General features: G+C 39.8%; 1 protein-coding gene across 1 annotated transcript in view; it reads left to right on the forward strand.

The window, feature by feature from the left end:
* The first annotated feature begins 319 nt into the window (after positions 1-319).
* LOC103516252 overlaps positions 320-15,593 on the forward strand; it is a 37,691-nt gene continuing 22,417 nt past the window's right edge. Inside the window, exons 1-5 of the mRNA XM_026828702.1 lie at positions 320-353; positions 2,630-3,072; positions 8,249-8,450; positions 10,399-10,659; positions 11,631-12,056. Of these exons, the coding sequence (XP_026684503.1) occupies positions 320-353; positions 2,630-3,072; positions 8,249-8,450; positions 10,399-10,659; positions 11,631-12,056 (1,366 nt within the window). The remainder of the gene's footprint in view (positions 354-2,629; positions 3,073-8,248; positions 8,451-10,398; positions 10,660-11,630; positions 12,057-15,593) is intronic.

The following is a 15,593-nucleotide window of genomic DNA, read 5'->3' on the forward strand; positions in this document are numbered from 1 at the left end:
TGTCAGGTTAGGTCTACTTGATAGTGAGTGGCTGGACTTAGGAAAACACCTTTGAAATTTCCAATTTCCTGAAAAAAAGGAGGGTTTTTCCAAACTCATTGGTTTCTTGAGACAAAAATTGAGTAAGGAAATTTCAGATTTTGGGAGGCGTTTACCATCCTGAATGGTGTACATAGGTGTTGTAGTCGTTAGTGGACTTCTGATCTGGAAGTTGGTGGTTCGAGTCCAATCCCACTTGTCATTCCCCAGAACGACATTAGGACAAGCTTTCTAGAATGAAATCAGGGACTCAGGGTCTACTTGACAGTGTGTTAAAACCATGGTGATTAAAACCATTCCAAAAAATCACCATGGTGATTAAAATCATTGATGATTAAAACCATTCCAAACTCATTGGTTTCTTGAGACAAAAATTGAGTAAGGAAATTCCCGATTTTGGGAGGCGTTTACCATCCTGAATGGTGTACATAGGTGTTGTAGTCGTTAGTGAACTTCTGATCTGGAAGTTGATGGTTCGAGTCCAATCCCACTTGTCATTCCCCAGAACGACATTAGGACAAGCTTTCTAGAATGAAATCAGGGACTCAGGGACAAGCGTTCGATTGACACTGTTTAGGACAAAATTGTGCAATGTTTTTATGTTTATGAGTCTGTGCTCTGTGAAAAGTTTATGAGACCTTCACTGTGATGGGCATACGTCATTTATCGCTCTAGTTGCAACACAATCATGATTCTAACTGTAGCGTTTGATGTATTTTGAGAAGTCTCTGAGATTTTGAATTTTATATGAATTTTTCTGAGAATTTTCCAAGAATTTTAGAGATTCTGAGATGAATTCGTGACTGCACGAATGAAAATTCAAATTCTTAGGTAATAGTATACATATGTATACCTATTATGTAGATTTGTAGAAAGTTAGTACGAAATTTTACACGTCTTAATGTCGATCGTGTCTTTTTTCTTCAAAACATAGAAATAAGCTGCAGACACATCAGACAAAAAAGGTCAAAACCGTAAGAATTTCTAGGTATAGCGTTTACATATCCATATCCACCCACTTTCCTACCATATTCATTTATATCTAGGACGATTGTTGAAAGGTTGAAACTCATCAAGGAAATTGCTTAACAATTGCGTTTTCCTACAAATTTCCAAACATCGTCAGGCAAATGGTTACAACCATAACAAGGAACTAGCAGGGGTCATTCGCCTGATGGGTTTTTCTGTATCATTTAAACAAGTCCGAATTCCGTGTTGGTATGTGAAACAATGGAAATGAATTAGGTATATAATATTTTTAAGGGTATAGACCCAAGAGTTTAATGATATTTAAATAAGTCCGAATTCCGTGTTGGTATATGTGAAACAATGGAAATGAATTAGGTATATAATAGGTATTTTTAAGGGTATAGACCCAGGAGTTTAATGACAATAGAGTACCTACTGTCAATAATCAATATGGGATCAAAGGAGGATATTATTTTTGTTTTAAAGGAAAATTAGTTTTCATTTTCATGGCTTCCAATTAGAGAACTCAAATTCCTTTTCATTCAAGTTTTGATAGGTACAATGAAGACTCTGACCTCACTCTATTACCCTCTTATAAAAACCTTACAAATTAACTTGTATTGTAAATCCTAGCATTACACTTGTTATTTGTAAATCTCTGCTTGTTAACGGGGGTTTAATACAATACTGTTTGTACAATATGAAACCGATTCAAAGTTCAATTTTACCAAAATAGTCCAAACTTAAAATGAATTAGGGGTATTCAAATAGGTCCCTGTACATTCATTGTTGTAACAAGACCCCCGAACGACTTAGGTCCCCTGAGAAGTTTCCTTTACATTCAATGCTATAACCTATATGGACTCTCGACCCGTTGCATTCTGCTTCTAAAAGGGACCGATCCAAAGTTCACATCGAAATAAACGCTACAGGAATCTCCGAGAATTAGCTTGTATTGTAAATCCTAGCATTACACTTGTTATTTGTAAATCTCTGCTTGTTAACGGGGGTTTCATACGAGTACAATACTGTTTGTATAATATGAAACCGATTCAAAGTTCAATTTTACCAAAATAGTCCAAACTTAAAATTAATTAGGGGTATTCAAATAGGTCCCTGTACATTCAATGTTGTAACAAGACCCCCGAACGACTTAGGTCCCCTGAGAAGTTTCCTTTACATTCAATGCTATATATGAAGTATGGGATAAACATAAATGTGTCTATTTTGCCATGGGGTTGGGGATATATGACATGGAATAGCCTCGGATGTCGTGGTAGAGATGTCAAATAGGGGAACGACTTCAGTTTGGAAGCGAGGGAATGTTCACAAATTGTATTAATGTTACAGAAGATAATGATTTTATTAACGCTATATCTGTTGTGTATTATGTACAGACAGTTCACTCGATAATATATTTTCGAAATATCGAGAGATTTGCTAGGGACCCGATGATTAGTTATATCGAAAACTATGAAATATCGAAGGTTTGAAAAATCGAGAGTAGATATCTGCTGATGAGATGTCCACTTTTTCGTTCTCACAATTTTTCATGAGAAAATAAGCCTAACAGTGGCGAAGAATCTGACAGAGGAAAATCCTCTTACTTTTCCTGTTTCAGGACTTCGCATCGGTAGTCTACAGGAGTCGTACGATCTGAAATCCTCACACCATCACGACCTCCTCAAGTTCAGCTCATACACCGAACCAAACAACAACAATGCCGACACCATCCACACCGGCCAAATTCACGAAACCAGCGAGCACCTGCATAGCGGGGAAGGGATTCACCACACGGGTGAAATCCTACACGAAGCCTCCAGCGAGAATCTCAATCACAGCGGGGAGACGAGCCAGCACGCGGGCGAAATGCTTCAGGCGTCCAGCGAAATTCACAGCGCGGAAGCGATGCTCCACCCGCGTGAAATCCATGAACCGTTCGCCTCCAGCGAGAATCTCAATCACAGCGGGGAGACGGGCCAGCACGCGGGCGAAATGCTTCAGGCGTCCAGCGAAATTCACAGCGCGGAAGCGATGCTCCACCCGCGTGAAATCCATGAACCGTTGGTCGTGGAGCTTCCAATATTATTACGTGTTCTACTCGGCCATTATCAGATGACAGCCTAAAGAACGTGTTAGAAGGACTTAAGGAACCGTAACAACAGAGGTCTTATCTCCCGCAATCGAAGAGAAAAGGAGGACAGGATAAGAAAACCAGCCGTTCCGGGAACGGACCTTACCTGTTAAGGACAAAGTTCTTATTGGGTGGGAATAGAACCTACGACTTGTGTTTACAAGTCAGACGCTCTATCCTTCATATTCTTCATAAGCTAATTAGGCTGGCTTCAAAATTACACGAGCTCACCCAACTGTGCGACACACTTGTTGCTCATGAGGGATTTGTCAATTAGGGAATTCCGAATTCCCAACCAGGTGACGAATGTAGAGACAGCGGACCGAAATATGGGGAGGTTTCGTCATATTAGGTTTAAATTAACATGTGGTGAAGAAATTGGAGAGTGTGGCTAAGAAATCCCAGAATTCCTTTTGCCCTCACCAAACCATTCTTTAAATATGTGAATATGTCTGATAATTAAGATTGAGAGGGATCAGGGACCCCTTGCTTTACTGCTGACAGTACAAGGTTACGCAGTGTTGTTTTTGCTGAAGCATGCTTGTTTTGTTTCAAATATTACATTGTTATGATTCCCTACATCAACTTGCATGTTATACATTTTACTCGAATAGTAAATAGTGTTGTAGAACTTGTATTAGGTTGTAGTTAGGGTACGTTTACCTCTGTTGTATACGTCATAGTTAGGTGATACAATGTGTTTGTGTACCCTACGGATTTATAGAAGGTTGCAAGAAAACTCGAATGTAGTCGTGTTACAACGAGGATGAGGTATAATCCACCGAAAGTTCTCATACAAAAGCCCATTCCTCCAAATCTGTACGATCTAAGAGGGAAGGCAGAAAGTAGAGTCCACCTCTGTGGCTGAGCGGTCAAGAGCACTGACTCTCAACCTGGGGGTGCTGGGTTCGAATCCCGACCTAAAGAAGACTAAAGGGGTCACTCTTTCAGACCAAAAGTGAACCCAAATAGATGAAGCAAGCTAAGTTTTTCGATATTTTTCGATCTAAACTCATACTTATGCACCTAATATATATGAAGGTACTAGGTATTTATACTATTTACACATGTGTACTTACTATACCTACAAGTACATGGTTTTACCAATCGTTTTCTCTTCAATGGTGACTGGTTTTATACTGGTACCATTAAGCAGTAATGATCCTCTGCTTTTGGGAGCTACTGATTTTGTACGTGTAACTAGAGGAACTACTAGTTCTGAGGTACCAGTAGTAACTTGTCCCCAGCGGAGGTCGGGAAAGCGAAACCTCTCCAGTCGCTTTCACACCTCTCAGCACCTTCCACTCGTCCCACACTTCGTCTCCATCGCCTCACATCCACCATGTTCACCACAGTCATCACGAGGGACACCACCACGAGGGTCATCATGGAAATGACCACGGAAATGACAATCAGGGAGAGGACCTGTTTGAGAACAATGGAACCACGACGTTACATAACCTGCAGAGCAACTACTTCTCCGGCCAAGAGTCTGGGCTAAGGTGAGTGTCTACTTTCTACTTTTTTTTTTAAGATTGTACACTGAGAAAAAAAAAAAAAAAAAAAGGGGGCCAGCAGCCTAATCTGGTGACTGGGTTCCAGCACCCATTGAACTCTATATCCGGAAGCTCCCTTGGTTTAGGCTGTTGGAATGCTATAATATACAGCATTATAATATAACCCAACAGCCTAAATCAGGGGAAGTAACCGAATAATAGGGTTCTTCCACCCTAAAATTTTGGCACCCTGTCACCATTTTTTTTTCTCGGTGTACCTTGGAACTGCTTTCGCATTACTTCAAGGCACATTCTTTTACATCCATGCCTAACTATTTACACTGAGTAAAACATTAGGCTATGTAAACTAGCTGTAATGATTTAAAAACATGTTGAACAATTTAAAAAACATGTTGCACTCGACATAATTCCTCATAAATCACATGGTAACGGAAAAAGTGGGCTATTGTGTGCGACACTTTAGGTTTTTGTTACCTATTTTATATTTCTAACTATAGGTATTTCGCTACCATCAATGTTTACCTCACCATTTTCTCTGATGTATAGATACTTACTTACTCTTTACTTGTACATTCTGCAGTGAATTTCATCCCTTTACAAATTCCAAATAATTAAACGAGCCCATTTAGAAAAATGGACAGAAAAGTTCTTTTTTTTTCAAGTTGGGAATATTTCATGGCCTGAGGCAAATTCCTACCAATGCAATGGATTAAGTTACAACATTGACTTGTGTTTCAAGTTTTCCTCTCTTTCCATGGAGTGCTCGGCGATTTACCACAAAAATTCCATCATGTCACCACACATCACACAAACGCGTAGCACACAGAGCATACACCATCATAAAGAATCATGCTACCATAACAATAATCATCAACCAACATAATGATGAAAAGAGCAGAGCAATAAAAACCGCTCTCAGTTCTAATTTTCCAGGGCCGTCTCAAGTTGAGAATATTTCATGGCCTGAGGCAAACTCCTATACCAATGCCAATGCAATGGATTAAGTTACAACATTGACTTATGTTTCAAGTTTTCCTCTCTTTCCATGGAGTGCTCGGCGATTTACCACAAAAATTGGGAATGTCAATCTTCTAATGCAGATCTCCGAAATAGAGAATTAATAATGTCGCTTTTACTGTAGATTTTCGTGATTTCAAAAATTTTGCAACTTGACATATTTTGGCTCCGGTGTTCTTAAATTTGCAGAAAGTAGAAGGATCATTCTGAAGTCTCAATGACAAGTCCATGTGGGGGTCAGAGTCTTTTTAAATTTCATCCTTAGGTATACATAACTTGACATATTGGGAAAATCTCTTTAAGAGGACCTAGACCGAGGGACCAAGGACCAGTCCCCTTTCTCAAACATTAAGTTCCAGAGTTCCACTAAGGAAACGATAAAAAAGTTCATTAGGTGTCCATAGGTAGGTACTTTCATGACTTTCATCCGTTCACATCAGACAGTAGATCTCATGAACTTAACACTGATCCTCTTCGCCTAAAACTATATCTACCGAAACTTTCTAAATCTTTCCAAAGTCCTGTCCTGCAGAAGTCCACCTTCCACATCCTTTCCTACATGCCTCGGTGGTGTAGTGGTCGAGACGCTCGCCTGGTCCACAAAAATTCCATCATGTCACCACACACACAAACGCGTAGCACACAGAGCATACACCATCATAAAGAATCATGCTTATTACCATAACAATAATCATCAACCAACATAATGATGAAAAGAGCAGAGCAATAAAAACCGCTCTCAGTTCTAATTTTCCAGGGCCGTCTACAGCCTCAGCTGGGCCCATTGACCGATCCTCTGGGATGACTACAGTATAATAGACCCCTCACACAATAATGCTAGATGGTTATGTTGGTTGATGATTATACCTAGGTAGTTATCATGTATCTTTTGTTATAGTACATATGTACCTACTAGGATTTTATTTTCCACTTTGGTTAAAAAAACTGCTGCTTCGCGGACCGGTGCCCGGGGCCAAGGAATAGAATAGTTTATCCTCCTCGAATGAGACTAAAAAGTCCCTTTACCCGCAGTTTAAACAAGATCTCGTGTATTTTATCGGTTTAACAACATAATACAATATGTTTACAACAAAAGATCTTGTTCAATCATAAAACAGAAATAATAGACCCCTCACACAAGAATGCTAGATGGTTATGTTGGTTGATGATTATACCTAGGTAGTTATCATGTATCTTTTGTTATAGTACATACTAGGATTTTATTTTCCACTTTGGTTAAAAAACTGCTGCTTCGCGGACCGGTGCCCTGGGCCAAGGAATAGAATAGTTTATCCTCCTCGAATGAGACTAAAAAGTCCCTTTACCCCAGCAGTTTAAACAAGATCTCGTGTATTTTATGGGTTTAACAACATAGGTAATACAATATGCTTACAACAAAAAATCTTGTTTAATTATAAAAAAGAAGAAAAACCCCCTTGTAAACGACCCTGTTCATCCCCCCTTCTTACAGGCACCACTTCCCCATCGGGCGCCGCGGTGTCACTAGACCTTCAAGATCCTGCACCGGAGTCACCCCACCAGACGAATAGTAAATAGTGTTGTAGAACTTGTATTAGATTGTAGTTAGGGTACGTTTACCTCTGTTGTATACGTCATAGTTAGGTGATACAATGTGTTTGTGTACCCTACGGATTTATAGAAGGTTGCAAGAAAACTCGAATGTAGTCGTGTTACAACGAGGATGAGGTATAATCCACCGCAAGTTCTCATACAAAAGCCCATTCTTCCAAATCTTTACGATCTAAGAGGGAAGGCAGAAAGTAGAGTCCACCTCTGTGGCTGAGCGGTCAAGAGCACTGACTCTCAACCTGGGGGTGCTGGGTCCCACCAGACACGCTACCCGCCAATGATACTGCACACCACGCCCCTGACTCCTCCCCTTCCCGGGACCGAGGATCTAGGCGCGGGTGACGCCACTCAGTCAGTCGAACGCGAGATTATCTTCCACACGGGCAATACGTTATCGGACCCGCGCTATCGATCCACTCTGGCCTCGCAAAACCTCATCGGGAACTACTACGGGAACATCGCCCTTGCCGGCGGGCTAGATGAGTTCAGCGCCGCGAGCTCAGGCATGAAATCCCGCGACCTTTGCGCGCTGGGCACCAACAGCCCCGGTGCCGCCGCCAGCAATTTGCTGTCGATTTTTCCGCACTTGAACACGATCGTCACGAATAAGTCGTCAGGTAAGATTTGCCCGTTGTTTGTTTACTTACTTTTTATAATCAAATTCTTTATCAAAATTAATTTTTATTGCTTTCATTAGAGATAAAATTTATCACACAGGTACCTAGGTACTTTTACTTACATATTTGTTTACTGTCAATTTTTCTGCATCTGAATAGCTGAATACCTCCGTCACGAATAAGTCGTCAGGTAATATTTGCCGTCACGTAAGATTTGCCGTTTGTTTACTTTTTTTAATCCGACTTCTTTATCAAATTTCAATTTTATTGCTTTCAGTAGTGATAAAATTTATCGCATACTTTTACTTATCTGTTTCGGTTATCAGCATTACTTCCACTCAGATAATTGATTTTTATCATCCGTTTTTCCCGCGGAAATTATTCACGCCGCGGACGCTACGGTCATTCATCATCCCGACATCGGGAGTGAGGATGGAGAAGGCGGGGATGCGATCAATGTTGCGGCCGAGATGAATGGAGAAAGCCGGCTGGAGGATGTGGAGCGAATGACGAGGTCTCAACGGGCGAGTCCGGAGGAGGAAGACCTTACGCTGCCCGATAGAGAAGGTAAGAGAATTTTTGTTGAAATTTCTTGTTTTCCTTCCCGCGGATTTTATTCACGCCGCGGACGCTACGGTCATTCATCATCCCGACATCGGGAGTGAGGATGGGGAAGGCGGGGATGCGATTAATGTTCCGGCTGAGATGAATGGAGAAAGCCGGCTGGAGGATGTGGAGCGAATGACAAGGTCTCAACGGGCGAGTCCGGAGGAGGAAGACCTTACGCTGCCCGATAGAGAAGGTAAGAGAATTTTTGTTGAAATTTCTTGTTTTCCATTCTATTATCTTGACACCTGGTTCGATATTTACATTTAAGCATACTTAAATGATTGTCACAAATATCGTTCCTCAATTATTACACCTAGATAAAATTTCATGACTTGAATTGGACTCGAACCACTAATCTCCATATGCAAAGTCCGACGTGTTAACCACTATACCACCGAGGTTGCTACAAAAAAGTACCTTACATTAGTTATTTGCTCGCAAAATGATCAAATCAAAGTTTTTACGGTGGTATAATAAATAATCAGTAAATCAGTACGTAGCTACGTACCATAAGCTCGAGATTTGATAAATAATAAATCCTTATTTCATACCCTCTTCACACGTGATCGCAATTTGATCTTCATCATCCAGAAAATGTCGAAACAGGTCCAAACTGGGTTATGTGAATTTGGGCGCCCAAATTCTTAAATGACCTAATTTTTGTTCGATTTGCATATCAACAAGTCCACAAGAAATTCGTAGATAATAGACGTAGTGACAGATGATTCAGCTGGGTCATTGGTTCAATAGGTTTGTCTTATAGTTTTGATTTTTGATGGTTCACAATCATTATCTCCTTATGTCTCATTGAACATGTCTGGAATAACATGGGTCACTTGGGACCATTGATGTGCAGAAGTATAAAATTAGGTACTTCAACGCTTGGGACTGGGTCATCAGGGGTCTTTGTTTTGGGTCATCCTCGACCAAAGGGTCCAAAAGGGTTTGTGAAGATCTCATGCACTTGACGTTTTGTGTCTCACATGTGTTGTCAACAAACTCATTATGTCCTTTGTTTTCATTTGGTGTCTTTTGATTTTGAATTCTGCTTTATTCATTTGGTTTGTTTTTGGTGCTTTCTTCTCCTCATTCATCTTCGTCCGAAAGAATTCGCTGAATCGCGTGTCTGGGTGGAGGAGCCTAATAGCTTCTGTTTTTACTATTTTGAAACAAAGGACCATTTGGGAATGTCAATCTTCTAATGCAGCTCCGAAATAGAGAATTAATAATGTCGCTTTTATTGTAGATTTTCGTGATTCCAAAAATTTTGCAATTTGACATATTTTGGCTCCGGTGTTCTTAAATTTGCAGAAAGTAGAAGGATCATTCTGAAGTCTCAATGACAAGTCCATGTGGGGGTCAGAGTCTTTTTAAATTTCATCCTTAGGTATACCTACATAACTTGGCATATTGGGAAAATCTCTTTAAGAGGACCTAGACCTAGACCGAGGGACCAAGGACCAGTCCTCTTTCTCAAACATTAAGTTCCAGAGTTCCACTAAGGAAACGATAAAAAAGTTCATTAGGTGCCCATAGGTAGTTATTTTCATGACTTTCATCCGTTCACATCAGACAATATAGATCTCATGAGCTTAACACTGATCCTCCTCGCCTAAAACTATATCTACCGAAACTTTCTAAAGCTTTCCAAAGTCCTGTCCTGCAGAAGTCCACCTTCCACATCCTTTCCTACATGCCTCGGTGGTGTAGTGGTCGAGACGCTCGCCTGGTTAACAGGAGGGTGTGGGTTCAATCCCAGCCGAGGTATGGAATTTAATCCTCAATATATTTTGATTGACCACAATAACAGTAATAGCCTACTGCTGGGGTAAAGGGACTTTTCAGTCCTATTTGAGCAGGATAAACAAGGTATACTTATTATATTCTATTCCTTCCGTCTCCACAGGTAACGAGGCGGCTCAGATGATCCTGCAACTCGACCAGAACCACCTTTCGGCCACCGAGGCTCCCACCATCATCCAGAACTTCCACAGTCTCACCAGCCATATCATGGCGTACCATCCGAACCGCCACCACCAAGAGTCCATATCCTCATCGGAAGAAGATTCCGGCCATCAAGGTCAAGGACAAATCCAGGGTCAAGGTCAGAGGGACATGTCTTCGGCCAGTCGGACGCCGCAGAATGTGTCCCCAGTTGACGGCCAAGGTAAGTTCTCTACCGGCCTCTGGACTATTTTTTATTATGCCGGCCACTGGACTATTTTAACTATGCTGGGCACTAGTTTTTTTTTAGGTTTTTGTTACCTATTTTAGATTTCTAACTATAGGTATTTCTCTACCATCAATGTTCACCTCACCATTTTCTCTGATGTATAGATACTTACTTACTCTTTACTTGTACATTCTGGAGTGAATTTCATCCCTTTAAAAATTCCAAATAATTAAACGAGCCCATTTAGGAAAATGGACAGAAAAGTTCTTTTTTTTTTCAAGTTGGGAATATTTCATGGCCTGAGGCAAACTCCTATACCAATGCAATGGATTAAGTTACAACATTGACTTATGTTTCAAGTTTTCCTCTCTTTCCATGGAGTGCTCGGCGATTTACCACAAAAATTCCATCATGTCACCACACACACAAACGCGTAGCACACAGAGCATACACCATCATAAAGAATCATGCTTATTACCATAACAATAATCATCAACCAACATAATGATGAAAAGAGCAGAGCAATAAAAACCGCTCTCAGTTTTAATTTTCCAGGGCCGTCTACAGCCTTAGCTGGGCCCATTGACCGATCCTCTGGGATGACTACAATAATAGACCCCTCACACAAGAATGCTAGATGGTTATGTTGGTTGATAATTATACCTAGGTAGTTATCATGTATCTTTTGTTATAGTACATATGTACCTACTAGGATTTTATTTTCCACTTTTGTTAAAAAACTGCTGCTTCGCGGACCGGTGCCCGGAGCCAAGGAATAGAATAGTTTATCCTCCTCGAATGAGACTAAAAAGTCCCTTTGCCCCAGCAGTTTAAACAAGATCTCGTGTATTTTATCGGTTTAACAACATAATACAATATGTTTACAACAAAAGATCTTGTTCAATCATAAAACAGAAGAAGAAAAACCCCTTGTAAACGACCCTGTTCATCCCCCCTTCTTACAGGCACCACTTCCCCATCGGGCGCCGCGGTGTCACTAGACCTTCAAGATCCTGCACCGGAGTCACCCCACCAGACACGCTACCCGCCAATGATACTGCACACCACGCCCCTGACTCCTCCCCTTCCCGGGACCGAGGATCTAGGCGCGGGTGACGCCACTCAGTCAGTCGAACGCGAGATTATCTTCCACACGGGCAATACGTTATCGGACCCGCGCTATCGATCCACTCTGGCCTCGCAAAACCTCATCGGGAACTACTACGGGAACATCGCCCTTGCCGGCGGGCTAGATGAGTTCAGCGCCGCGAGCTCAGGCATGAAATCCCGCGACCTTTGCGCGCTGGGCACCAACAGCCCCGGTGCCGCCGCCAGCAATTTGCTGTCGATTTTTCCGCACTTGAACACGATCGTCACGAATAAGTCGTCAGGTAAGATTTGCCCGTTGTTTGTTTACTTTTTATAATCGAATTCTTTATCAAAATTAATTTTTATTACTTTCATTAGAGATAAAATTTATCACACAGGTACCTAGGTACTTTTACTTACATATTTGTTTTCTGTCAATTTTTCTGCACCTGAATAGCTGAATACCTCCGTCACGAATAAGTCGTCAGGTAAGATTTGCCGTCACGTAAGATTTGCCGTTTGTTTACTTTTTTTAATCCGACTTCTTTATCAAATTTCAATTTTATTGCTTTCAGTAGTGAGCTTTCATTAGAGATAAAATTTATCACACAGGTACCTACCTACCTAAGGTACTTTTACTTACATATCTGTTTACTGTCAATTTTTCTGCACCTGAATAGCTGAATACCTCTGTCACGAATAAGTCGCCAGGTAAGATTTGCCGTCACGTAAGATTTGCCGCTTGTTTACCTTTTTTTTAATCCGACATCTTTATCAAATTTCAATTTTATTGCTTTCATTAGTGATAAAATTTATCGCATACTTTTACTTATCTGTTTCGGTTATCAGCATTACTTCCACTCAGATAATTGATTTTTATCATCCGTTTACTTTTATTATTTTAAATTATTTAATACATTTTTTATCAATTTTGCATTGCGTATCTACTCCTACATGTCTAATACGTCTACTGAATCACTGATAACATTTTAAATTATTTTCAAAATTAAATAGGTATTCATTTGTGTGTGTGAGCATTTGTGCTAAAAAAATAGTTAGATAGCTTTGTATTTTTTAAGAAAGCTTAATCTGAGAGAATGATAATAAGTTCGTGTTTTCCGCAGTTTGGTGGGAATAATATTTGTCTGCTCTAAATTTATTTAGGTACATGTAACTAATCTAACTATGTATTAGGACATCTTTTTTTACACACACTCGACCTTTTTTTAAAAAATAATTCGGCTATAAATAGACAGTAGACGTAAGTTTGACATTAACCTGTTCAGAACTTAGGGGTAGGTGTTCAAGGATAAAATGACTATTGGTCAAGGTTAGGGGGACTTTTACTTTTTTGAAATATGTACACACATTTTTTGGGGGGTATTTAGCTATTTAAGAATCCATATCCTTCCTATAATAACACACAATTCCTTAGAAATCGAAAGGAAACCTCATTTCCTCCATGAAGAACTCCACAAACAAAACTTAGACTCCCTAGAGCACTTCAGAGTCCAGACATTGGGTCAAGGTCGCCCTAAGTCTGACATGGATCTAACTGATCACATTGACCATCAAGTCTACGACAAGTTCGGATAATCGACCTGATCATGATCTTAGGCCATTAGTAGAAACGCTAGAAAATAACCATGAGAAATTCGCCTGCGGTCTATTATGTCTGGAAAAAATGTGTTGCAGATATTTTAAATTATTTAATACATTTTTTTTTATCAATTTTACATTGCGTATATCTACTCCTACATGTCTAATACGTCTACTGAATTACCGATAACATTTTAAATTATTTTCAAAACTAAATAGGTATTCATTTGTGTGTGCGACCATTTGTGCTAAAAAATAGTTAGATAGCTTTGTATTTTTTAGGAAAGTTTAATCTGAGAGAATGATAATAAGTTCGTGTTTTCCGCAGTTTGGTGGGAATAATATTTGTGTGCTCTAAATTTATTTAGGTACATGTAACTAATCTAACTATGTGTTAAGACATCTTTTTTTTACACACACTCGACCTTTGTTTAAAAAATAATTCGGCTATAAAAAGACAGTTAGACGTAACTTTGACATTAACCTGTTCAGAACTAGGGGTAGGTGTTCAAGGATAAAATGACTATTGGTCAAGGTTAGGGGGACTTTTACTTTTTAGAAATATGTACACACATTTTTTGGGGGGTATTTAGCTATTTAGGAATCCATATCCTTCCTATAATAACACACAATTCTATAGAAATCGAAAGGAAACCTCATTTCCTCCATGAAGAACTCCACAAACAAAACTTAGTCTCCCTAGAGCACTTCAGAGTCCAGACATTGGGTCAAGGTCGCCCTAAGTCTGACATGGATCTAACTGATCACATTGACCATTAAGTTATTTTAAATTATTTAATACATTTTTTATCAATTTTGCATTGCGTATCTACTCCTACATGTCTAATACGTCTACTGAATCACTGATAACATTTTAAATTATTTTCAAAATTAAATAGGTATTCATTTGTGTGTGTGAGCATTTGTGCTAAAAAAATAGTTAGATAGCTTTGTATTTTTTAAGAAAGCTTAATCTGAGAGAATGATAATAAGTTCGTGTTTTCCGCAGTTTGGTGGGAATAATATTTGTCTGCTCTAAATTTATTTAGGTACATGTAACTAATCTAACTATGTATTAGGACATCTTTTTTTACACACACTCGACCTTTTTTTAAAAAATAATTCGGCTATAAATAGACAGTAGACGTAAGTTTGACATTAACCTGTTCAGAACTTAGGGGTAGGTGTTCAAGGATAAAATGACTATTGGTCAAGGTTAGGGGGACTTTTACTTTTTTGAAATATGTACACACATTTTTTGGGGGGTATTTAGCTATTTAAGAATCCATATCCTTCCTATAATAACACACAATTCCTTAGAAATCGAAAGGAAACCTCATTTCCTCCATGAAGAACTCCACAAACAAAACTTAGACTCCCTAGAGCACTTCAGAGTCCAGACATTGGGTCAAGGTCGCCCTAAGTCTGACATGGATCTAACTGATCACATTGACCATCAAGTCTACGACAAGTTCGGATAATCGACCTGATAATGATCTTAGGCCATTAGTAGAAACGCTAGAAAATAACCATGAGAAATTCGCCTGCGGTCTATTATGTCTGGAAAAAATGTGTTGCAGGATAACACACAATTCCTTAGAAATCGAAAGGAAACCTCATTTCCTCCATGAAGAACTCCAAACAAAACTTCGTCTCCCTAGAGCACTTCAGAGTCCAGACATTGGGTCAAGGTCGCCCTAAGTCTGACATGGATCTAACTGATCACATTGACCATCAAGTCTACGACAAGTTCGGATAATCGACCTGATAATGATCTTAGGCCATTAGTAGAAACGCTAGAAAATAACCATGAGAAATTCGCCTGCGGTCTATTATGTCTGGAAAAAATGTGTTGCAGTGTATTGCACCTCTGACCAGACATGTGACAAATATTTTAAAAACTTATAGGATTCTAGATAACCGAAGTCTATCTAGGGCGTTATAGAGCTTCCAATATTATTACGTGTTCTACTCGGCCATTATCAGATGACAGCCTAAAGAACGTGTTAGAAGGACTTAAGGAACCGTAACAACAGAGGTCTTATCTCCCGCAATCGAAGAGAAAAGGAGGACAGGATAAGAAAACCAGCCGTTCCGGGAACGGACCTTACCTGTTAAGGACAAAGTTCTTATTGGGTGGGAATAGAACCTATGACTTGTGTTTACAAGTCAGACGCTCTATCCTTCATATTCTTCATAAGCTAATTAGGCTGGCTTCAAAATTACACGAGCTCACCCAA

The sequence above is a fragment of the Diaphorina citri genome, unplaced genomic scaffold (assembly GCF_000475195.1).
Source record: "Diaphorina citri unplaced genomic scaffold, Diaci psyllid genome assembly version 1.1 scaffold1522, whole genome shotgun sequence".
Classification (NCBI taxonomy): Eukaryota; Metazoa; Arthropoda; class Insecta; order Hemiptera; family Psyllidae; genus Diaphorina; species Diaphorina citri.